The following is a 26,579-nucleotide window of genomic DNA, read 5'->3' on the forward strand; positions in this document are numbered from 1 at the left end:
GACACTCAGCCTTGGTTCACTGTCTTGAGGTACCACCCAGAACACCAGCCTCAGCCATGCCAGTTAGAAGTGGAGCAGAGAAATCAGATGACATTCGTCAGCACCCCAGTCCCCTAGCCCACCACTGCTGCTGCCTCGTGTCCACGAACAAAGCTGCCTCCGCAGATGGACACAAAAACAAGGACTCAAATCTTGCAGACAAGGAGACCCACCCACAGGCTGCTGGGCAACCCCGCCTGCCCTCCCAGTGCCAGCATCAGGAGGCCAGGTGGTGGGGCTGCGGCCAAGCTATGCCAGGCCTTGCCGGGGAGCCAGCTGCAGAGCCGGGAACCACAATCTCCACCCACTTGCACGGCACTGGGGCTACGTCAAACGTGACTTGAGCTATTTCTGTATCAAAAACCCTGGAAATGCCTCGAGTTCCCCAAAGAGGCCTGCTGGTCCTCTGCCCCAGAGTGCCCTGGGCAGACAATGAGAGCTTCTCCTGCAGCCTCGGCATCCACACAGAAAAGCCTGTATTCTCATGAATATTCCACGGAGACACAAAGCGCTTCCCCACGCCCGCCTCGAGGAGCGCGCAGCACCAGAGGCCCCTGACGTCGGGAGGGCACAAAGCCGGCATTCAGAGCCCCAGGAGAGGCGCAGGCAGCCTGGAGGGAGCCCCTGGCACAACAGGAAGGCCTGTCAGTCTGCCTTTCCTTCCCAAAGGCACCGTCACAAAGAAGGACGCTAATTTTCCATGACACGAGTCGGCTCCTCTTCTCCGGACACACTGCATGGCGTCACACAGACAGTGAAAGCCGCTGTGTTCTCCAGAGAGCACTCCAGAGTCGGGGTCACAGCGAGGGGAAGCCCAGCTTTCAGCCACGTAAGCACGCTCTCCTCCTGCGGGGCGGCTGGGACGGGGTGCTGGCCCTGCAGAACGAGCCTTAGCCCGCACGGGAGCCCATGAGGAAGCAACCAAACATCGCTCCGAGGACTTGTCGTCGGACGGAGCTGGGGTCTGCCGCCCCCCACCCTGGGAAGGGCGCTGGCTCCCGGGGGCTTCCTCTGGCTCCTCTCCAGGTTGCCACCCCTGCACCTACAGCTCTCCAAGCACACTCTTGGTGGGGGAGGACTGCGGGCTTCAAGCAGACGTGGGGCAAGGGCAGGCCACCATGCTCCCAGGGCGGGAGGGACTCAAGTCAGAGCCTGCCCTCCGCTCTGGGATGGCGTCATGAGTGGTCCCAGGAAGCCAAGGCCATCCTGGCTCTAGCATCTGTGGAACAGACAGAATGCCCAAGGACATGGTCTGGGAGCAAGCTGTGCCACGCCGTGGCCACCCGTGGCACTCAGGAGCGGCCAGGCAGAAGGCCCTGGGGAGGAGTGAGGGTCCTCAGGTGGCTGAGCAGCACAGCAGGGCGGGGCGAGACTGGGACAGTGGGGCCAAGGCAGGCCAGGTGTACAGGAAGGTCCAAGCAGGCTTTCCTGGCCACTGTGTCCTGGGGTGAAGTCAGCAGCAGCAAGCTGGCCCTGGTCACACTGCACTGGAGGCTGAACTGCTCCCGCCTAGCCAGTCCGCCCTGTCCCCTGCACAACCACTAGGCTTGATCTGCTTCCTCCTCCCCTGGGAGCCGGACTCTCCCGTCTCCTTCCAGCTGCTCCTGGACCCCGGCTTTGCTCTTCCTCTTCAGGAACTCAGGCCAGACTGGATCTTGGGAAAGGAGATCCATGACTCCTGTCCATGTCTGAGACAAGCTCAGGCTGCCCGCGGGCACCACTGTTCTGGCCATCACAGTATTCCAGCTTGAAGACCATCCTCCTCGGGAACTGCAAAGGCGAAGCTCCATGTCTTCCTGCTCCCAGTGCTGTCACTGAAAACGGGAAGCCACCCTGACCTCCTGGTCTCCTGTCCTGGAACTCCCGAGTGCTGCCTGTGGGGAAGCCTCACAGGTCCCCCCCATGGGGCGGCTCCAGCCCTGCTCAGGACATCCCCACCCTGCTGCGCCGACTCCCTGGGGTACTGGTTCAGGGACGCCACCCCTGCTCTGCTCTGCCTCCTGGACTTCCAACCCGGTTCAGGTCTCCCAGAGCAGCCTGCAGCCTGCGTCCCATGCTGGCTCCCTTCCCTCTGTCTCACGCTGACTCACACGTATCTCCTCAAATGTGCATCCTCGCCTCCGAGAGTTTTGCAGGACTTCTGCTCTATTTTTTTAATTTATTTTTAGTTGTCAATGGATCTCTATGTATACGTATGTGGTGCTGAGAAGCGAACCCCGTGCTTCCGACATGCCAGGCAAGTGCTCTACACTGAGCCACAACCCCAGCCCACCTGCTCTACTTTTAACTGACAAACTGGATGGCCACATCTGGAGGACGATGGCTCCTGGGAGCTCATTTCTGTCATCTGCTGTTGCCCCGGCTCACATGCCCTCAGCGCCTAGTGTGGCCATGACCATGGTTCCTACAATGCTCACATGATCCTGTCCTTGGTCAGAGGGAGCCCCTGGGTTGGCTCCTGGTCCTTCTAACACCTGCTAAGGGTCTCGGAAAGCAGACCCCAGACTCTTCTGTGACAAAATGTCCTGGAAACTCTTATACATTTCTCTTCAGGGAGAAAGAGTATTTGGAGACCAGAACCCGGTGTTGGGTGAGCCTAGTGACTGGGCTGGAACTTAGGACATGGACATGGTACTGGAGTCTTTCGATGAATTTCCAGAATGAGTGAAGTGAGATGCATGTGCTCAGTCTGCCATCTTGCCTGGGAACTTCCCAGGACATGGCTTATTAAAACTATCACTCAAAAGGACTGAACAAGCATATCCAAGCTCCATTCAAATTCTAACTTATATGCAATATTATCTTCCCAAAGGAGTTCTTAACTGAATTACAATTATCCTATTAACCTCGTGTGTGTGTGTGTGTGTGTGTGTGTGTGTGCGCGCGCGCGCGCGCGCACGGATGACACAGAGAAGTCAGGAATACTTTTTAACCTAAAGACTTAAAATATTCTGTAGGAATGTAAAAAACAAAAGTGCTCCTATTGTAGCTTCAAACAGGTGAATTTCGTAATATGTCACCTCTCTTTGCCTCATAAATATGGATATAAGCAATACCCAAGAAACAGCTTATGTCAACAACAAACTAAAATAGAAAACATACTTGGAAAAAAAAACATAGTACAGGAAAAGGCTGATTTGATTTTATTTTGTTTCAAGTGAAATCAAAAGTAAAAAATTAACACAAACAAGATGCAGGAAGGTGTTCACGGGAGTGTCCCTGGCCAGGAGTGAGGGCGCCTGCCCATGCTGATCCTGACTTTGGAGCTGGGTCTCCCGTGCAGAGTAGGGAAGCCAAAGGTGAGCACACACACCCAGGCACGGCCCCCTGTTTCTGCCTTCTGCCTCCAGAATCTAGGAGGGGCCCAGGACAGAGCACCTGTGCCAGGAAAGGCGGCCCCTCCCTCCAGCCTCCTGGCTCACCACCTGTGCCCAGAGAGCCCGGGTACAGGGCTCATTGGTCCTGGGGGCACCTAGCAAGGGAAGGCAGGAGAGAGTTGGGCTGGTGGAGCTGTGCTCCCCCCCTCCAGCCTCACATTCTCCTGACACCTCTTACCTTGAAAGTGCCCTCATACTGGGGCTGCCCCTTGTCCCCCCACAGTGCTCAGGCGTGGTGCCCGCAGGCCGAGGGCAGGAGCTGGGTGCTGACCTGAGACAGGACAGCACAGCTGGCACACCCAGGGCCAGGGCTGTGGGGCTGAGCGTGCACCCCAGGAAAGGTCCAACCGGGCCTTCTCCAGGCAAAGCATCAGGCTAGGAAGCACCCAGCTCCTGGCCCTCGGGAAGGACAATAGATGGTGCCCCCCACTCCCGCTGGCTGCACCAGGAGCACACTGAGGAGAGACTCATGTGAAAACTCCCAGCAAAGGTGCTCCCCTGGAGTGACCTGTCCACCGGCTTACTGTTGCCCCTCTTCCACCCACCCCAAGAACAGGCCCAGGCCCAGGAGGCATGGTATTGTAACGACGGTCTCCCCAGAAGCCAGGAACACAAGGTGGCCAGGGGCTGGAAAAATGGGGCAGGAGCAAGAAGGGGTGGGGGTTCAGCACGGCCCTCCGAGGCAAAGCCAGGGCTGGAGGCTGGAGGCTGGAGACCCAAGCCGGGCATCACGGATGGACGTGGCTCCCTCAGCAGGATCATGGCAGACCCTTCCCAGGTAGAGGCAGGAGGAATATACTCCACCAAAACAACAGGGCGGCCCCAAGGAGCAGGTGTAGCAAGAGCAGGGCTCGGGCGGCAGCGCTGGCGCCCCTCCTCGGGCTCTCTGAAGATGGCTCAAGTCCAGCCACTCGTGAGGCCAGGTTCCTCAGTGGACAGCCACGGCCCTAGCTCACCCTCCCAGGTCTGCTGCTGCTGCTTTTGAAAACCCATCAGTTTCTATCCCAAGAGTTGCTTCCATCTCGTATTCACCACGGGTTTGTGTTCTTGAGCCTGGGCCATTCCTCTAACTCCAGTAGAAGGCACTTGATGCCCCTAGGCTAGGGAGTCCAGCATCAGGGTTGCTAGGAGGAAAGCCTGGGGAGAGCAGGGGCCACCCACACTCCTGGGCACACACTGAGCATGTCCTGGCCTGCTCTGCCCCCACAGTGCACATGGCCTAGCCAGGAGGCTGACAGCCAAGGAGACAACTAGGTCAACTGTGCAGCAAGGGCTTTGGAAAATACCAGGTGCAGGTCAGGGCTCACCTGCTCCTCCCCAACCCACAGATGGGGACACTGGGCACAGAGAAGTTCAGACACCCACCCACCATCAAGGAGAGGAAGGACGGGACTCTGGTTTGAGGATTCACAGGATCCCACTGTTTGAGGATTCACAGGTTTCTGGTGACTGCCAGATGCAACAAGCCACCACAAACTTAGTGGGTGACCCAGCACACACCTTCCACCTACAGTGCTGGGGGCCGAACTCTGACATGGGCTTGTGGTACAGCAGTCAAGGGCCTCTGGAGGCTCTAGGGCATGTGTTCCCAGCCTCTCCTACGCCCAGAGGCCCCAGCTTCCCCGGCTCCTGGCCTCGTCCGTCTTCAAGTCTGCCCTCTGCTTCTGTCCCCACATCCCTCCCCCTCAACTCTGATCCTCCCAACTTCTTGCCAGTGGCCGGGGAGATGACAACGAGCTGCTCACATCGCCCAGAACCATCTCCCCATCGAAGAGCCCTGACCTAAACCCATTTGCAAAGTCCCTCTGCCATGTGGAACAGTCCCAGTCTCTGAGGGGCACATTATTCTGCCAACCACATTCCGGCTTCCAGGCTGAGATCCAACTGGAGGGCCCAGGACACAAGCAAGGACAACAGATGAGTGGGGTGACACACACCTGTGATCCTGGGGACTCCGGAGAGTGTGGCACCAAGATTATAAATTTGAGGCCGATCTTAGCAATTTGGCAAGTCCCTATCTCAGAATTTGAAAGAAAAAGAAAAGAAAGAAAGGAATATAACTCAGTAGTAGGGAGCCCCTAGGCTCAACCTCAGTAAAAGATAATAAAAATAAGAAGTCACCATGACAGAGGCTGAAACAGACCACAAGTGAGGCCAGCCTGAGACCCTGTGTCACAACAAGAAGAGCTGAAGAGCTGGGCATGGAGCTCCACGGTGCAGCACCCCGGCTCCATCCCCGGTTCTGGGGGGCATCCTGAATCATGAAAGGGCAGAACAAGCCCTCAGGGTGGTATTGTGGTAGACACACTAAGTCACTACATATTCACAGCCGTGGCTCAGCTCATAAAAGGTACAGTGTATCGTACAAGGCCCCCAACTTTATTTTTTAACACAGTAAACCCTAATTTGTTGTAAAGGCAAATATACTCTTAAGTATACATACATATACTCATACATATATATAAATGTCACATACGTGTGTGTCTATGTACACACACACTTCAGCTATGGCTTCTAGTTCACGTGTTTTAATCAGGACCATATCGTGTAGTTTCCTTCTCCCCTAGGAACCCCACACATCTCCCACATGAACCACTGAATGTAAAGTAGCCCAGGTTCACACACATGCACATACATACGCGCGTGTAGCACTGTACTGAAATTCCACTCAAGCACCAGGCGAAACATTCTCACTCATCTTCCTGGAGAAAAAACAAATAAAGGAAACAGTCTCCAAAACGCACCAGCCCTAGAGGAAGTCCCCATCTGCCCCTGCACGCTGGGGCTGAGCCAGGCCTCCTGCAGGCCGGGGGAGCCCCACCCTGAGCTCAAGCAGATGTCCCCATTACATTGCTCCCTAGAGCACCAAGGACACAGAGGACCCTGTGGGGGCTGCTGGGGGCTGACCTGCCTGAGCACCTGGCCTCTGACATCCGACCAGGGCTCTAAGGCCAGCTCCCTGACAACCAAACCCCCTGGAGAGAGAAGACTGTTTCATCTAGGGTTTCTGTTGGCTGGCAGCACGGGGACTGAACCAGGGACGTGCTGCCCTGAGCTCTGCCCCAGCCTGTGGGCCTCACTGCGCTCCCCAGGCTGGCCCAAACCTGTGGTCCTCCTGTTTGCCCACAGGTGGGATACAGCAGATAATCCGTTTTCAACACAGATGCCCTACAGGAATGCGTTTCAGAGTCTCCTTCCACAGGACCCCATGGCCGACCTCCTTCCTCCTGCCCTCGCTGCGTCTTCCCCAGCACCTCACAGGCCTGGACTCGCTTCCAGCTGCATGTCCAGCTGCATGGAGAGGCCCAGGAACCCTCAAACTCAGGGGTGTTCCTTCCTCATCTGTCAAGATTCTTAAAAGTCCTTTGAAATGCATGATAAACTCAAAGACCTCACCTGCTGGCCACGGCCATGGTGGGCTGCATACAGGGTGCACTCAGGCTGGCTGGCTCTCTCGGTGTGCCCTTTCCCCACAACCTGCTCCCAGGAGCAGATGGCAAGTGGGCAAGACGGCCCTGCAGACCTTCCAAGGCTCCTCCCTCTGGAGGAAGGAAGGAGCTGGCCAACACACGGAAGGCCCTACCCACCAGGTGCTTCACTGTAACTTGGCCAGAAATGCAGATCTTGTGGCCTAGCATCCAACAGAGTGGCTAAGAGCTCCCTGCCTCGGCCCCAGGCATGACGGATGTCCCTGTGCCACAGGCAGGTGCTCTCCTGGCAGTCAAGGCACAGTCGGAGTGCAGGCTTCAGGCACAGTCCCTGGCCATGCACTGGCTGCCCCAGCCAGAGTCTGTCTGGAGGTGGCCAACCAGCTGGGCTCCTCTGCTCTCCGTCAGCTGCAAAGGAAGAGTCAGCCCCGCTTCCTATCTCAGAACTGTCCTAATGTTCTTCAGGAAACCCTCACACCCCTAATCTGCTCTATATTCCCCAGAAGGAAGGCTACCTTTTGGAAGGACAGTATTCATAATTAGGAATGAACACCAGCTCAGAGCCAAAACCTGGCATGGCATGTGCTTGGTAGGTGGCTCTCAAGAAATGTCGAGGGACCTCCTGGAGACTAACCCAGCAGGCCTCCTCCCTCCCCTGGTGGGAAGAGCTTATGCCTGGCCTCCAACAGGATACCCCCTGAGGCTCTGCTCTGAGAGTCTAAAGAATGAGATAGGACTGGAACATACTGCTGCGAGCACACAGCAGCAGCAGAGCTGATGCCCCCTTCCTGAGCACTCTGCACAGCCCAGCTGCAGAGGTGGAAAGTCACAGGGCCTGTGCTGTGGACACCTGACAGCGCCCAGCCACATCACCATCACGGAGCAACACCTCCTCCACACCACAGTGCGGCTCTCTCCTGCTCACTCCAGCATCAGTCTCGAGTCACTCTGTGATTGGCAAATCAAACATGGCTTCAGCCAGGTGTGGTAGTGCAGGCCTGTAATCCCAGCAACTAGGGTGTCCAGGTAGGAGGACTGCAAACTCAAGGCCAGCCTCAGCAATACACAGAGACCTCATCTCTAAATTTTGAAAATAAATAATAAAAAAGGAATGGGCTATAGCTCAGTGGTAAAGCACCCCTGGGTTTAGTCCCCAGTAAACAAATACACAAACAAGTTGTCCTAGGTTACAAATCCCACCAGCAATTGTCCTTCTGGTTTACATAAGGTTGGGTTACACAAAAGGACTTCAGAATTTCCTTCTCAGCAGCACTGAGAGGATGCATAGGTGTCTCGCCTCACAGCTGGGCCACGACGGGAACCATTATCACTCAACAGGAACAGCTGGGACTTTAAAACAGAAGGCTTCCTGCGCTTGAGAAAGGAAGGCGCCCCTCGGTGGCAGAAGGTGGTGGAGGCTGAGCTCCCGTGTGCGCCCACCCTGTGGCCACAGTGGGCATTCCAACTGAGCCTTCTAGAACCCACCTTAACACCGACTGCCCAACTAGGAGGGCACGGTGGCACTGTGGGTCGGGTGGGTGCAGGTTCAGGTTAGGAGAACCCTGGGCACTCCTTAGAGTCAGCCGCCCGACCCACGTGACACCTGGGAAGTTACCTGGCCTGCAGCCTGTTTCCTGACCAGTCCCTACGGTACAACTTGCCAGGAGGAGGACATGCCAAGGACAGGCCGGGAAAGGGAACACCACTGTCTCCGTCATCAACATACTCAGCAGTAGGGGGCTGCGCCCCAAGCAGGTGCCATGGAAGCTGGCTATCTGCTCTTTTCTGAAGGAGGTGCTCCTGGCACTGCCCAATGGGACCCAGTGCACGACCTTATGCCCTTCAGATGTGGCCACCGCAAACTAGTCACTCCAGCCGGCCCTGAGCCAGCGTGGGGTCATCAGGCCCCATCCTGGCTGCATGTGCCGCAGACACTGTGCACTGCTCTCTGGATACACTTCAAACTCCAGAGCTCTCAAGCACGCAGAATGACACCAGGGCACAAAGCTCCGGCCACCAAGCACTGTGACTGCCCTGTTTGAGCGCGGCGACACTGCCCTGTTCTGAGTGTGGTGAGACACTGCCCTGTTCTGAGCGTGGCAACACTGCCCTGCTCTGAGCGTGGCGAGACACTGCCCTGTTCTGAGCACGCGCTCTGGGCACCAGGGGACCCCAGCAGCAGCTCTGAAGCACCAGCACTGAGAAGAAGCCGGTCCTTCCTCAGGGCAACTGGACTGTGGAGTGAGCACTGTGTCCTCCATCCACATAGGCCCTGGGTCCTCGGCTGGGGCCTGCACGTGTCTTCCTGTAACACTGAGAAAGCAATCACAGCTGCAGCATGCCAGAGTCCTCGTGGCTGCTGACAGCTGGGCAGCACCCGGAGTCCAGGCGCGGTGACAGGAGCCGCCTGCCCTCACTCTGCACACTCCTCCCACAGGCGGAGCAGTCTCCCTGACTGCAGGGTGGCAGCAGCAGCAAGATAAAACTTAACAGGGCAGAACATTGTGATGAACATGAATAACCCAAACAGTCTGACTTCCACCTGGACGGGAAGGCCTTCATCCTTCTCCCTGAACAACTGGGATAAGAAGGAACACGGCTGCAAAAGGAGACTGGAGGAGAGAGTAGGAGCCGCTCGGAGCCCGGAGGCAGGAGGCAGAGCTCAGCAGCCCTGGCTGCAGGAGGGAGCCGCTGGGCATCCAGGGGGAATGGCAGAGGGAACAGTCATGCCACTCTCTCCCAGGTCCCACTAAAGCAGCAGGGGGTTGTTGGAAATCACACCAGCAGCACAGCACCACCACTGACACAACCCCACCACCGCACACACTGACACGACCCCACCACCGCACACACTGACACAACCCCACCAGTACACGCCACTGACACGACCCCACCACCGCACACCACTGACACAACCCCACCAGTACACGCCACTGACACGACCCCACCACCGCACACACTGACACGACCCCACCACCGCACACACTGACACAACCCCACCAGTACACGCCACTGACACGACCCCACCACCGCACGCCACTGACACAACCCCACCAGTACACGCCACTGACACGACCCCACCAGTACACGCCACTGACACGACCCCACCACCGCACGCCACTGACACAACCCCACCAGTACACGCCACTGACACGATCCCACCAGCACACACACTGACACAACCCCACCACCGCACACACTGACACGACCCCACCACCGCACACACTGACACAACCCCACCAGTACACGCCACTGACACAACCCCACCACCGCACACCACTGACACAACCCCACCAGTACACGCCACTGACACGACCCCACCAGTACACGCCACTGACACAACCCCACCACCGCACGCCACTGACACAACCCCACCAGTACACGCCACTGACACGACCCCACCACCGCACACACTGACACGACCCCACCACCGCACACACTGACACAACCACACCAGTACACGCCACTGACACGACCCCACCACCGCACGCCACTGACACAACCCCACCAGTACACGCCACTGACACGACCCCACCAGTACACGCCACTGACACGACCCCACCACCGCACGCCACTGACACAACCCCACCAGTACACGCCACTGACACGACCCCACCAGCACACACACTGACACAACCCCACCACCGCACACACTGACACGACCCCACCACCGCACACACTGACACAACCCCACCAGTACACGCCACTGACACGACCCCACCACCGCACACCACTGACACAACCCCACCAGTACACGCCACTGACACGACCCCACCAGTACACGCCACTGACACAACCCCACCACCGCACGCCACTGACACAACCCCACCAGTACACGCCACTGACACGACCCCACCACCGCACACACTGACACGACCCCACCACCGCACACACTGACACAACCCCACCAGTACACGCCACTGACACGACCCCACCACCGCACGCCACTGACACAACCCCACCACCGCACACCACTGACACGACCCCACCAGCACACACACTGACACAACCCCACCACCGCACACCACTGACACGACCCCACCACCGCACGCCACTGACACAACCCCACCACCGCACGCCACTGACACGACCCCACCAGCACACACACTGACACAACCCCACCACCGCACACCACTGACACGACCCCACCAGCACACACACTGACACAACCCCACCACCGCACGCCACTGACACGACCCCACCAGCACACACACTGACACAACCCCACCACCGCACACCACTGACACGACCCCACCAGCACACACACTGACACAACCCCACCACCGCACACCACTGACACGACCCCACCAGTACACGCCACTGACACGACCCCACCAGCACACACAGACACAACCCCACCACCACATGCCACTGACACGACCCCACCACCGCACACACTGACACAACCCCACCAGCACACACACTGACACAACCCCACCACCGCACGCCACTGACACAACCCCACCAGCACACACACTGACACAACCCCACCACCGCACGCCACTGACACGACCCCACCACCGCACACCACTGACACGACCCCACCAGTACACGCCACTGACACGACCCCACCAGCACACACACTGACACGACCCCACCACCGCACTCCACTGACACAACCCCACCAGCACACACACTGACACAACCCCACCAGCACACGCCACTGACACAACCCCACCACCGCACGCCACTGACACGACCCCACCACCGCACACCACTGACACGACCCCACCAGTACACGCCACTGACACGACCCCACCAGCACACACACTGACACAACCCCACCAGCACACACACTGACACAACCCCACCAGCACACGCCACTGACACAACCCTACCACCACACGCCACTGACACAACCCCAGCAGCACACACACTGACACAACCCCACCAGCACACGCCACTGACACGACCCTACCACCGCACGCCACTGACACAACCCCAGCAGCACACACCACTGACACAACCCCAGCAGCACACACACTGACACAACCCCAGCAGCACACACACTGACACAACCCCACCAGCACACGCCACTGACACAACCCCACCAGCACACGCCACTGACACAACCCCACCAGCACACGCCACTGACACGACCCCACCAGCACACACACTGACACGACCCCACCAGCACACACAGACACAACCCCACCACCGCACACCACTGACACGACCCCACCAGCACACACACTGACACAACCCCACCACCGCACACCACTGACACGACCCCACCAGCACACGCCACTGACACGACCCCACCAGCACACACACTGACACGACCCCACCAGCGCACACCACTGACACAACCCCACCAGCGCACACCCTGACACAACCCCACCAGCGCACACACTGACACAACCCCACCACCACACACACTGACACAACCCCACCAGCACACACACTGACACAACCCCACCAGCACACACACTGACACAACCCCACCAGCACACGCCACTGACACAACCCCACCAGCACACGCCACTGACACAACCCCAGCAGCACACACACTGACACAACCCCACCAGCACACACACTGACACAACCCCAGCAGCACACACACTGACACAACCCTACCAGCACACACACTGACACAACCCCACCACCACACGCCACTGACACAACCCTACCACCACACGCCACTGACACAACCCCAGCAGCACACACACTGACACAACCCCACCAGCACACGCCACTGACACGACCCTACCACCGCACGCCACTGACACAACCCCAGCAGCACACACCACTGACACAACCCCACCAGCACACACACTGACACAACCCCAGCAGCACACACACTGACACAACCCCACCAGCACACGCCACTGACACAACCCCACCAGCACACGCCACTGACACAACCCCACCAGCACACGCCACTGACACGACCCCACCAGCACACACACTGACACGACCCCACCAGCACACACACTGACACGACCCCACCAGCACACACACTGACACAACCCGACCAGCACACGCCACTGACACGACCCTACCACCGCACGCCACTGACACAACCCCAGCAGCACACACCACTGACACAACCCCACCAGCACACACACTGACACAACCCCAGCAGCACACACACTGACACAACCCCACCAGCACACGCCACTGACACAACCCCACCAGCACACGCCACTGACACGACCCCACCAGCACACACACTGACACGACCCCACCAGCACACACACTGACACGACCCCACCAGCACACACACTGACACGACCCCACCAGTACACGCCACTGACACAACCCCACCACCACACGCCACTGACACAACCCCACCAGCACACACACTGACACAACCCCACCAGCACACACACTGACACGACCCCACCAGCACACACACTGACACGACCCCACCAGCACACACACTGACACAACCCCACCACCACACGCCACTGACACAACCCCACCAGTACACGCCACTGACACAACCCCACCACCACACGCCACTGACACAACCCCACCAGCACACACACTGACACAACCCCACCAGCACACGCCACTGACACAACCCCACCAGTGCACGCCACTGACACAACCCCACCAGCACACACACTGACACAACCCCACCACCACACGCCACTGACACAACCCCACCAGCACACACACTGACACAACCCCACCAGCACACGCCACTGACACAACCCCACCAGCACACACACTGACACAACCCCACCACCGCACACCACTGACACAACCCCACCAGCACACACACTGACACAACCCCACCAGCACACACACTGACACAACCCCACCAGCACACACCCTGACACAACCCCACCAGCGCACACCACTGACACAACCCCACCAGCGCACACCCTGACACAACCCCACCAGCACACACACTGACACAACCCCACCACCACACACACTGACACAACCCCACCAGCACACACACTGACACAACCCCACCAGCACACACACTGACACTACCCCACCAGCACACGCCACTGACACAACCCCACCAGCACACGCCACTGACACAACCCCAGCAGCACACACACTGACACAACCCCACCAGCACACACACTGACACAACCCCAGCAGCACACACACTGACACAACCCTACCAGCACACACACTGACACAACCCCACCACCACACGCCACTGACACAACCCTACCACCACACGCCACTGACACAACCCCAGCAGCACACACACTGACACAACCCCACCAGCACACACACTGACACAACCCCACCAGCACACACACTGACACAACCCCACCAGCGCACACACTGACACAACCCCACCAGCGCACACACTGACACAACCCCACCAGCGCACGCCACTGACAGAACACCACCAGTACCACCGCATACCACTAATACCAACTCCACCAGCACACACCACACACCACTGACACAACCCCACCAGCACCAGCACATGCCACACAACGGGAGGCATGACAGTGACAATGTGCTGCAGGAGGAGTTGGGAAACATGGGACAATGCCTGGACACCATCTCATCAGAAAGAAGCACACTGGCTAGAAAGCCAGTGGCCAAGAGTCGGGCTCTGTGGCTTCAGCTGCTCCGTGCTTAGGGCCGCGGCTGGCAGTATCAGGACCCCAAGGGGAGGCTAGGGCTGGCCGAAAGCAGGAGGCCAAACAGCGCAGAAAGGGCAGGTCGTCGGGCCCCTCCTCCCTTCCCCAAGCACCAGGCAGAAGCCAGGGAAACGGCTCTCTGGGGAGGGAGAGAGCAGGGGACAGAGCCACCCACACCGCGCGACAGTCACCACCATGGACACAGGACAGGAGCCAGAGACTGATATTCTCACTTCATCTAGGCCAGTTGCTGCCCTCAGGTAAGATGCAGGGGCTGCAGGTGAGAGCTCCAGAGTGCCCTGGACCCTCTGCTGGGTCCCTGCTCTGGGCACCCTGGGCACCAGGACCTCACTGGCTCTACCCATCAGGAGCCTCAAGACACTCTCTCAAGGCAAACCAGTAGCGTCCTCCTCCCTCAGCTGTGTGAGAGTCACTCCTAGGACGTCATCACGAAGGCCTCTGGGTGGGCAGAGGGTAAGGGGGTCCTTCGTGCCAGGGATACAGCAGAGCCAAGAGGCGAGGGCCGGCAGACCCGAGGGTACCAGGAGGCACGAGTGCAGTGTAACAGGAGGTGGAGAGCCCAGGCCCCTCTGTGCACCGGGACAGGTGTTTGCCCACCTGCTTCTCTCTTCCATGCACCTGCCAAGGCCAAGCAGCCCCAGATGCCCAGGAGGCAGCCCAGGCCTGCGGACGCCATGTGGAGATCAGCTACGGACAGCACCCAAGGCCACCTAGCTCCCAGTGCTTCCATGAGCCCCGGGCAGGACCCTTCACTGGGTCCCTCTAATACTGAGCCCAGAGTAAAAGGGCAGGAACGGACACTTCACTAAAGGTGGAAGAAATAGAAGGAAAATGCATCCTGTGCCTAGCCACATAAAGGTCCCAGAGACAAAGGTGCCCGACACGGGACTGTCCTTGTGAGTGCCTAAGTCTAATGGGAGGGAAGGGAGAGTCAGAGGAAAACTGCTGTCCCATCGGTGGAAAGCGGACAGCAAGGGAGAAACATAGGGCCACTCTCGAGAGCCAGGGAGAGCAGGTGGTCAGGATAGAGTGGAGGGTGGCATCTGGACAGACGGCCTGGAGAAGTCCATTAGATGTTCTTGGGGGGTAATGAACCTTCAACCACACAGGGGACACTGGAGTCTGGGCATCACCTGGCACCACACTTGGTGAGCAGTGGTGGCCAGGTGGTAAATGGGCAGGAAGGTGTGGCTTCTGGTCCACAAGGGGGCTTCCACATAGTCCCAGGGCCAAGTCAGCCTGTCCCAAAGTGCACGTGCTGGCAGTCACATGGCAGTACAGCCTAAGGGGACGGAGCTGCAGAGGGCTGGCTCGGCAGGCCTCGGCTGCGGGCTCGACCAGCTGGCTCCTGGCCACGGCCCTTCCCTTCAGCCCGAGGAGGAGGTGGAGCCGGGCACTGCGCACTGGAGCAGTCTTTCCTCTCCAGGAGGGCAAGTCTGTGCCCAGGACTCAGAAATGAACGACTGGGCAGTTCTTAGCCCCTGTAACCTGCCCACATGACCCAGAGGCCACAGCCACAGCCCAGCCTCGGCTGACCTCCTCTCATCTTGCGGTGTCCTCCAGCTAACTCTGGGCAGGGCATCTTGAGCAGACACCAGCCCCCAGCTCCCCACCCCCCGCACGTCTAGGCTGGGCTCTGCCTCTGCACACAGCCCCTCGCACAGCCGCCCTTCCTCTGAAGGACTTCGATGGCCTCTGGGAGGAGAAAGGACAGGCCGTGTCCTAGTTGCAGCACCTGCTTCTTCACGAGGTGGGTGGCTCGATGCTGATGTGGAAGGACAAGGGCAGCAGCAGGCACGGCATGAGCTTTCTGCTATAATGGAACTACATCACCATTAACATCGGTTTCATTTCTTTGTGGAGCTGGGGGTCCAATTCAGGGCCTCGTGCGTGCTAGGCATCTCTCCACCACTGAGGTATATTCCAGCCCAAAATGTCTAACGGAAGGGGGAAAATAAGTACAGGAAGAAGGAAAGTCTTACTCACATACAAAAAGTTAAGAGAGAAGCTGAAGAGATCAGAATCGTCCCAGTGACCCTGTGGCACAGACTTCCCGGAAGAGGACGTGCTGCCTGGCACGGCTCCGAGCCGTGACTCAGGTGGCACAGAAGCAGAGGACATGGTGATGCCTGTCCATTGAAGTGAGAGTCCACTAGGACTGAGTGGGTCTAACGAGCCACGATCAGCAGAAATGCTTGAGCATGCCTCTGTGCAGAGCCACGAGAGGTGGAGAGGCCAAGGAGACAGCGGGCGGGAAGTGTGCCTGCCAGGGACAGCTCCAGTGGTCGCTGGGGCCACTGCTCACTGAGCTGGGCACCTCTCTCAGCCTTCAGGTACGGTACCTTCGGTGCAGAACACGGCCAGCCTGGACCCCACTGCCAGGAGTGAGTGCCAGCAGATCAGGACTGACGGAGAGGCACCACAGACACGTCTGCTCCCACCTCACGGAAGGTGGCTTTGAAGGCATTTGCACAACTGGAGGTTCCTATTCCTCTCAGGCCACTTGATGCTGCAGGGAAAGGCCCAAGATGGAGCAGGAAGGCTGCTCTGCCCAAGCCACTGCTGTGGCCGCCACCCGCGTGCGCCTGTGCACACTGCGCGTGGGCAGCCTCCCTCTGCCCACCGGCACAGCACACACTCACTGGTTTCAAATGGTGCTGCGAATGCCCTGACCTCCGAGGTGGAAAACAAGCCCACGGCAGGATACCCAGACTGCCCGAGCCTGTGGCCAGCAAGGAGGTGGGCAGAGGACGAGTCTGGCCACACAGCACCTTCCCGCTCCTGGAAACGCAGGCTGCTCCAGAGCAGGCAGCAGGTGAATCCTCAGAAAGCACTCAGATCCTGAACCAGCACATCATGGCGATGTCCCTGCAGGACCTCGGATGTGGGCCAAGGTGACAGTGACAGGTAATACCTACTGAGGAGCCACTGCCGGGCTGACACAACCGAGCTTAGGAGAACTCTGCAGAGAGGCATCGTTGACCATCTTAGATACGAGACACAGCCTGAGACCTGCCGACAAGGGGCGTCTGCTCTGGCCAGCACTGCAGTCCACCATCCGCCCTCACACTCAGTGGGGGCTGGGCCTCTGGCAAGCAAGGTGAAGCCCTCCTCTGGTCTGCTTGGAAACAAGCACGTCCCCCATCTTCCCATAGGCCATCCTCGTCAGTTCCACACCACACCGGGACGGTGGCAGAGGTTGTGTCACCGCGGCTGAGCTCAGCCTTAGTGTGAACAGACAACCCAGCTGGGCACAGTGGAGACACAGTGGGAGTCAGAGGTGCTCACTGGAGCCACACCTGGGAAACCCAGCATCTGCACACAGTGGAAAACCTGCCCATGTGTCCCGTGGGAATGGGGAGGCTGAGCCGGGCCCCAGGGGAAAGCTCCAGGGTCTTCTAGGAGCACAGCTGTGACTCCACGAGGGCTTTGAGTTTGGGGAAATGCCAAGAATGACCCTTGGCTGACCTCAGAGACTCAGCGGGCAAAGACAGAAACCTCTGCTTGGGAACGTGCAGCCCGGCGTTAAGCCCACTTCCACTTCTTTCCAAGGCACACGGGGAAGGCGAGGCCGCGGGCAGACCCACGGGGCCCCAGAGGGCACAGCTGCTGTGCTACCAAGGAGGTGTGGCAGTGGGAGAGGACAGGTGATGGCATGGCGTGGCACATGTGTGGGATGGGTCCAGCAGCTAGCTCACTGACCCAGTCCTGGAGGGGCTGTGGGTCTGCCTTGTAAGGTCAAGGGTCTGGAAGGAGGGGACCCTCGCCCGGAGTTTCCAATGGGGGCTCCACGTGGGGAGAGGGATTTATGGAGAAAGAACAGGGAGAGTTTCCATTCCCCAGACTTGGAGACACGGCTGCAAGTGTGATATTCAGAATGTCATCTGCGGAATCTGAAATTGGTCATCACACCTGGTGGCTTGTTTGCTTTATGTTGAAGAACAGAGAAGTGCCGGGGTACCCTTTTCTGACCCTTGGCCGGCAGAAACAGGAGGCTGATAGATAACAGGAGAACTGCCCATGGCCTTGGGGCTGCCTAGCAGCCTCACCACACCAGGCTGGACCCCATACCAGCTCAGAACTCCCCCACAGGGCCTCCCTGGACCAGGGCCTGAGCTGTTAACCATGAGAAGCAGCAGCTCTTGGGGAGAACATGACCTCTAGATCAGCCTCCCTCTGCCCTCTGGGCTGCATCAAGTCATGTCCATTTCCCCCCAAGAGAAGGCCTCTGGGCCTGGAGTTCGGTGACTGCACCACCCTGCCGTGACAAGGCAGGGCCTCGGGGCACAGGGTGTGCTGACTTACCCGCACTGGGCATGTGGTTCACGCGGGCAGGGTTCAGCAGCTCCACGGGCTGGTCTCGGCCAGAAAGTCCATCTAGAAGAGAGACAGCACTGCTTAGAAACTGCGAATTTCGGCACAAATTGTCCACACTGAGCAACGCTGCCCAGGGAGTCCGTGAGGAGAACCTGGCCATGAAGGAAAGACAGTGCCCTTCTCACTTCTAAGGCAGGACAGTTTCCATTCCATCACTTTGGTTTGCCAGAGAAACCCCATGACCAACACAGTGGTGCCCAGCTGAGGCAGGGCACTCCCGACTCCTGGCCACACCCACCTGGTGGGGTGCTTGGTTCACCTTACCCCACTGGGTGATCTTGAGGGGGCTTTTGCAGAGACCAGAACATTCAGGAGCCCGCCTCTTCCCAGATCCCACCCATGTCTGGACACTAACAGAGATGCAGCCCAGGGCACAGGGCGGGAGGGGTGGCAGGAAAGGACAGGTGCTGGAGGCCACCAGACCCACATTGGGGGGCCTACAGCAAGCACTGGGGGCTTCCGTCAACCCCCGTCTGGCTGCATCCAGGAACTCTTCTGTCTGCTTCCACGCGCTGCGAGGAGGAGACTGGAGCCCACCCACCACCTGAGCCTGGCACGGCCCGGCAGCGGCTTTCTGTGGTGGAGGCTTCCCAGGGAGGAAGGAAGAACTCTGTAGGGTTTCCCAGGAATCACACTTCTCTTTTAAAATCAGTTTCTCCCAGGGGCGAGCTGCTCTGCAAGAGCACTCACGTCCTCACAGACCGCACCACGGCCACTAGTTGCCTGTTCAAGGGAGAAGAGGGCAGCTGCACAGCGTCCCTGAGTTCTGGACACAGAGTTCCAAGGTGTGACACAGAGAGGCCACTGAGTCTTTGAGAACATGGATAACACCTGGCGTAGCCAAGCCCTGCTCGTCCCTGGGGTCTGAATCCCAAGGCGGAACCATGGCTCAAGCACGGAGGGCTTCCGTCAACCCCCGTCTGGCTGCATCCAGGAACTCTTCTGTCTGCTTCCAGGCGCTGGAGCAGGCTCCTCCTAGGACATGCCAGGCTCAGGCGCCACAGACTGGAGGGCTGCCTGGGTGGCTCAGGACCCAGGGCTGGTGTCGGCGGGCTCCTCCCACCATCCAGAACCCCTGGCCCAATTCTGGACTTGGGTTTTTGAGATAGTAATACAATCTGGGGGTGAAGACGGTCCCGGTGCTGGAGTCAGAGGAATGGGAGGCCTATCACACCTCAGAAGCTACCGCAGGCCCAAAGGGACATCCCACCACTGCCCAATGGCGGCTTTCTGAGGAACCGGCCCCCGGAAGGCCTGACGCTGCTCTGCACACACAGAGTTTGCTACACAGTCCCCATTGCTCAGGAAGACTTGGGGCAGTGTGGAAAGTACCTTTTAAGCCTGAGTCCCCCTTGCCCCCAAAATACTCCTTGTAGAAAAATGAAACATTCCAAAATATATATGCTTTTAAAAATTCTAATCCCAAAGGACTTAAAAAGAACATACTTCGATGATTGAGTCAGCTCAATGTTTACAGCAGCTCAACTCACAATAGCTGAACTGTGGAAATAACCTAGGTGCCCTTCAACAGATGAATGGATAAAGACACTGTGGCACATACACACAATAGAATGTTGCTCAGCAATAAAAGAGGATAAAATCATGGCATTTGCAGGTAAATGGATGGAGTTGGAGAATATCATGCTAAGCAAAGTAAGCCAATCCCCCAAAACAAAAGGCCAAATGTTCTCTCTGATAAGTGGATGCTGACCCATAATTGGGGGTGGGGAGGATGGGAAGAATGGAGGAAGTTTGAATCACGCAAAGGGAAGGGAGGGGAGGACAGGAGAGGGGACATGGTGGAATGAGCAGTGAGCCACTTTCCAGCCCTGGAAGGAGTGAGGGTGAAGGGGTGGGCAGAACAGCGGCTGTGCTGAGCCCTCCCCAGGACCCCATTGCCAGCCACGCCCGACTCGTGCGCTGCTGTTCTTTGTAAGAGGAAAGACTCGTACTTCTTACTTAATGCAGAAGCCACCCACGTGTTGAGTGTTGACAGAAGACCAGGCTGTGCCAGGTGGGGGCCGACCCAGCACCTCGCAACTCGGCAACACTCTGGCCACACAGGGACTGGCCCAGCGGCTGTCCAAGGAACAGTCTAAGCTGGGGGGGGGGGTGTCTCTCTGGCACGTATCTGCTCCAAGAGAGCTTCAGCCTCCAGCCACCAGCCCCAGGGCGACTGAGTCTCCAGCAGCTCCAGGGCTTCACTACGAGGATACATGGTCTTCCTAAGCAGCTCCTCTTCTTGCCAGATCTTGCAAGACCACCACCACCACCACCACCAGAAAGCAGCTCACGTTCCCAGGCGGCAGCCTAACAGCGGACTTATTGGGTGCTCGGCCGACCCTTCGTCCATACCAGCCCACTGAGGCCGTATCCAGGATGGACGGCGGAGGTGCTGCCACTCTCCCTCCGTGGAAGAGGAAGGAGCAAGGCCAGGGGTGCAGTGAAGTCTGTCTTGACCCAGGTGCACGCCGGCTTCCCCAGCAGAGCCCATGGCTGGCCCCACGCTGGCCACTGGCACCACTGGCTTGCGTGGTCTGCAGCTCCACAGTCTCACTGCATGGGCTGGCGACAGCAGTCAGACCTCAGTGACACAGGCTGGGACATGCCCAGTCCTGCACCTCACACGTGCACCCGTGCACAGGAGAGCTAAGTAACAAACAGTGGCCATGTGTGCTGCAGGTGGGTCCCACAGGGGCAAGAGGGTCACTGCTGGTAGTCATCGGCTTTTAAAAGTTGTGACCAGAAGATGTGACATGCACAACGTACAGAAGGAAGACACACTCTGGCCCACGGTTTAGAGGCTCAGTTCCTGGCTGGCTGCTGCGTGGCTCTGGGCCTGCGGTGACACAGAGCACATGGCAGAGAGGTGTGCTGGGAGAGCTGCCCAGCTCACAGCAGCAGGAAGCAGGGCAGGAGGAAGGAGCTGAAGACAAGACATACCCCTCCAGGGTCGTCTCCAGGGAGCGATTTCTTCCAACCAGGTCCCACTACCATCAGTCTCCACCATGTCCCCATGAGGTCGTCAGATTGTTAAGCAGCAGTAGATGATACCCTGATAAGTCAGAGCCCGCTTGATCAGTCACTTCCAAAAGCTGCCCTGCACTGCTGCCCAGGGATCAGCCTTCAACTTGGGAGTCTCTGGGGACACCTCCAGTACAAACCATAATGCTGCTTTAGACCAAGGAACCCAGCTTGTGAGGTGGTGGCATCTGAGCAGGCCTCAAGGGGCCCGTGAGAAGGAGCCCTGTGAAGAGCCCGAGGGGCCTCCAGTGGAAAGAGCACCAGGCAGAGGCTGGGGCAAGGCGGCATGCGCAGGGCCGGGTCCGGGGGGCTCTGAGGGCCATGTCTGTGGCAGGTGCTTTAAAGGCTCATTTTGGCAACAGTGTAGGACACAAGGCGAGTCCAGGGAGACGGAAGCAGGAGGGGAGCTCAGAAAGGACGGGGAAGCTCTTTAAGAGCATCAGGGCCAGGACCAGGATGGTCACCAGGGAGCTGGCAGCGGGGCTCCTGTTGGGACCTCTTTTGTCCATTAGGACCTTCTGGACAGACTGGCTATGATGTGGCCAAGTGAAGGCATGCACTGAGGTGTGGGAGGAGAGCGGCCTGGGGTGCTGGAGAGAGGAACACAGGTCACGGGGACAGCGTACCTCTGAGAGGCCCACTCTTCTTGTTGAGGAGCAAGCACTACTTCTAACCCTCCACTGATCCTTGGGATTTTCTCAAGAAAAATAAAGTCAAAACATTCAGGATTTGTGTCAAAGGCTCAAAACTCACACTCTCCACATTGCACACAATACATTCCAGTTGAACTGGTTCCTGTGCAGTTTGTCAGCTCCCACGCCACTGTCCAGCTGTCCAGCTGCCCAGCAGTCCTCAGTAGTCCTCAGTAGTCCTCCACCCCTGCCCCAATCCCCTGCAGACGTCTGCCCTGGGCAGGGCTCCTGTCTTTTAAATATCAACTTGCTCTATTAGCTGAGCTGCTAAAGGAGGAGCTTCCTACTAGATGACAGACCCTGTGGAGCCCAGGCTGGGCCGGCTCGTGGCGCAGCTCAGCCTGCCCTGAGTGATCCGCTCCACAGAGCAACAGTGTGCCGTGAGCTGCTCCATCCTGAGCACAGCTGCAAGGTGAGGACCCCACACCTTGTTTGTACAAGTGAACAGCCACCATCTGCCCAGCACACACATAAGGCACAGACCGATAAGTAATTTATTCATACCAATAAAAAATTACCACCTGTGATCTTAAATTAAACCAGAAACACGAGGCACAGGGCGTTATCCACCACGCCAGGTGCAACATCCTCACTTAAGACCACAAAAGGAGGGGTCCCTCTCACTGTGGCACGGCAGCATGCCGACTTGTCACCTGTTCACGAGTTACCAACCTTGCCCAGGGAAACCAGGCTGGTGAAGACCCTCCGCCTGCCCCCAAATGGTTCCAGCCCAGACTTTCCTCCTGCCCTTGACACGGGGCCTACCTCAAGTGACACCTCAACTGGACAATCTGAAGCTGCCCGCTGGACCCTGAGAGCCTAGATCAGTTAACCCCTCGTCTGGCCCTTGGCAGGGACACCCTGCCTTTGCACGGGCTCTGACTTTGCTCTGATGAGCCTTGACGAGTCCTTGGCCGACTTCCTCGGCCCTTCTGTGATACAGACCATCGTGTCCAGAGTGTCGTGTGACTTGAGTGTCATCTACATTAATGAGTTATCTATATTAGGACCTGGAATGGAGAAAGAGAACTTGTAATTGCTAGGCCACAAATGCCAGGCAGAACTACGGACATGCGACGACCTGTGGTCTAGGAAACCGACGTGGCACGTGGCTCGTGCATTCAGGTGTTAATGAACTCTGGCATCGTGGAAGACACAGACTCGCTCAGGACACAGCCCGCCAGCCGTGGGCCAGGAGCAAGGGTGCACAGAACACCTGCAAGCAGTGGTCGTCTGTCCACGAGCCACGGGCTGCCTCCTCCTGCCTTCACCCCTGGAGCCGCTCTGTGCCTGCTGACCCAGGCCCAGCTCAGGCGGGGCCTCTATCTTGGGAAGCTGCCCTGTTTGGAAGGCCAGCCATGGCTGGCGCTGTTGGTCATGAACGTGTCTCCTGGGACGGCAGTAGTGGCGTCTGCCATGTTGGGAACTGAGGAGACAGAGTGGCTCAGTGTTCCCGTCACGCTACCTGAACCCCAGCGTTAAATGGGGTGTCTCTGACCATCATCACCAGAAGTCACGTGTGTTTGTGGTGGCCTTGGAAGAGTAGCCAAGTGGTAGCACTGTTCTGGTCCCTAGTACCCAGGCCTGTACCTGAAGATGCCACCAGTGACCTCAGGACATCCCACCAGAACCAGTAGGGGACAGTGAACTACGGACTGAGCAGACACAACAACTCTCTTGAGGGATGACCCAAGCCTGCCCCCTCCTACAGGTTCAAAGTGACCTATAAAGTGGGCACACTACCCCATCTGCCGCTTGGGAGGCCCCACAGGCAAAAGCAGCAGTGTGCCCAAACACAGTTCTGTCCCCACTGTAGGCCTATGACGGGGACCATCGGCAGGGTCCATGACTCCTTGTCAGTCACGCTGACACTCGGCTCTCCGGCTCTCCATCTGGAGGGTCACTTCCCTGTCAGGGCCTGACTGGAAGGAAGAACTCGAGCCTGACTCCACGCGGTGGACTCCCATTGCCCTGCTGCCGGCGGCCGCAGATCCGGGAGAGGGCGCGAGACCTCTGCTCCTCTGTACAGGGCTCACACCTGCAGAGAACACCCGGGTTTCACGCAGGACCTCAGGGACTGCAGAGGGAAAGCCGACAAATGCAGAGCCTGTGGCGCACACCTGGCTCCTCAGGGCCTCGGGCAGATGAAGCACCCCCTTCAGGGCTGAGGGGTGAGTGCAATGTGGGGTAGACATGGGACGGAAACGATTTTCCCCAGGTTTGTAAGTCTTCCAGACGCTTTCTTTCCTGTGGGTTTGTACTACCTAATAAAATAAGCATATTGCTTCATTTTAATTATATCAATTTCCTAATTGGGAGGGGGGTAACCAGGGATGGAACTCAGGGCCACTCAACCACTGAGCCACATCCCCAGCCCTATTCTGTATTTTATTTAGAGACAGGGTCTTGCTGAGTTGCACCTCACCATTGCTGAAGCTGGCTCAGAACTCAGGCTCCTCCTGCCTCAGCCTCCCAAGCTTCATTCCAGGAAAGCACCACTGCACCTGGCTTTACTTCCTAAGTTTTGAAGAACATAGTTATATTTAAGGAGGGAACACACACCATGCACAAGTCATACCACCAAAGGGCCAAGGCTGTTGGCATTTTAGGTGTGTCGTGCAGACTCCACACTGCCAGGCCCTGCAGGGGCCCTGACACTCAGTGCCAACCTGCCCATGCTCTGCCGCTGGCCATCCTGTATGCTAATGTGTACCCCCAGCTGCACAAGACCACCGCTCATTTCAGAGCATAAACGTGCATTCAGAATGCCACACCCGACTGTGGAGGTCGGCACAGCTAGCTCTTGAGTCCTCTGAGGAGCCAGCGTACAACCTGTAGAAACCAAGACCGCATCGTCACCCTGGACACTGGGGAGATACGCTATGACCCGTAACTTCCCCCAGCCTAGGACTGACTACAGCATATCTTTATTCCTCTTCATACAACAGAAACTTCACCTTCTAAAAATAGGGATTTCACCGTATTATGATCTATTTTAGTCTTCTAAAGACAGGGCGACCGCCAGGAGAAGCAATGCACTCTTGGATGTTAACTATGCTAATGTCACTGACAGGATGTGGACTGCAGCCAGTGACTGTGGTGGGTGGCACTGAGCTCTGGCTGTGCCGTGTGGGACTCGGATCACTGGCGTCAAAGCCAGGACCCACACCTGAGAGCTAGTGACGTCATGTGGACCACCTAACCAGGCGGGCCTGGTGTCCACACCTATCAAACGGGTGCAGTGGTGATGCTCTCTGCCTTCAAGGACTGAGAGGTTGGGAGGGGCCGCTGTGAACACCACTTGGCCTGCCGCCAAGCACAGGGGACCCACTCAGCACTTGCAACCCAGCAGCACACAGAGAACCCAACGCAGGAGCAAGTGTCACTTCAGTCTCGATTCAGGTCCCTGACTGAACTTTAAAGAGTAAAATTAGCAAGCACAGCTGAAAGAGCAGGATGAGGAAGCAATTTTTGCTTCTGAGGGCACAAGCACTCAACGAAGCCCTGGCAGGGAGAAGCAGGCAGGGCTGTGCCCATCACTTCCTCCCCTGGCTCCGCCTCCAGGTGAATTCTGCTTCCACATCAAAGCCACAAGTGGCAGACTTCTCCCAAAGAGCCATGCATCGAAAATCAAACCAGAACACACGTGTATGTGTGGCATGGGTAGGAGCGCAGGCCACGAGAGTGCTGGGCAAGTGCGCTGGCGCTGGGCTACTCCACCCCAACGCTGTTCCTTGAATGTGGTCTGAGTGTGTCCCCCAGGGTTCACATGCTGGAAACTGGTTCTAAGGCCCATGGCCAGGGACATCTGGATCTTCTGGGAGGAGTAGGACAAGACGGAGTTGTGGGGGGGGGTCCACGCTGCCAGGCTCCCTTGGTCAGGACATGGAGGCATCTGCACACCATGGCACAGCAGATAGCAGCACCTGGGTCCTGGCCTTCCCAGTCTCCAGAACTGGGAGCTAAGTGGGCCGATTCTTCCCGAGTTACCCTCCACAGTATTCAGTTACAGCAACAGAAAACAGACACAGTCAACACAACTTGTTCATATTTTGAAAG

General features: G+C 57.9%; 1 protein-coding gene across 1 annotated transcript in view; it reads right to left on the reverse strand.

Moving 5' to 3' along the window:
- Positions 1-26,579, reverse strand: part of Hdac4 (histone deacetylase 4) — a 254,151-nt gene that overhangs the window by 116,910 nt on the left and 110,662 nt on the right. The window contains exon 3 of the mRNA XM_026379669.2: positions 18,733-18,804. Within this exon, the coding sequence (XP_026235454.2) occupies positions 18,733-18,804 (72 nt within the window). The remainder of the gene's footprint in view (positions 1-18,732; positions 18,805-26,579) is intronic.

This window comes from Urocitellus parryii, chromosome 1, assembly GCF_045843805.1.
Source record: "Urocitellus parryii isolate mUroPar1 chromosome 1, mUroPar1.hap1, whole genome shotgun sequence".
In the NCBI taxonomy this organism is placed as follows: domain Eukaryota; kingdom Metazoa; phylum Chordata; class Mammalia; order Rodentia; family Sciuridae; genus Urocitellus; species Urocitellus parryii.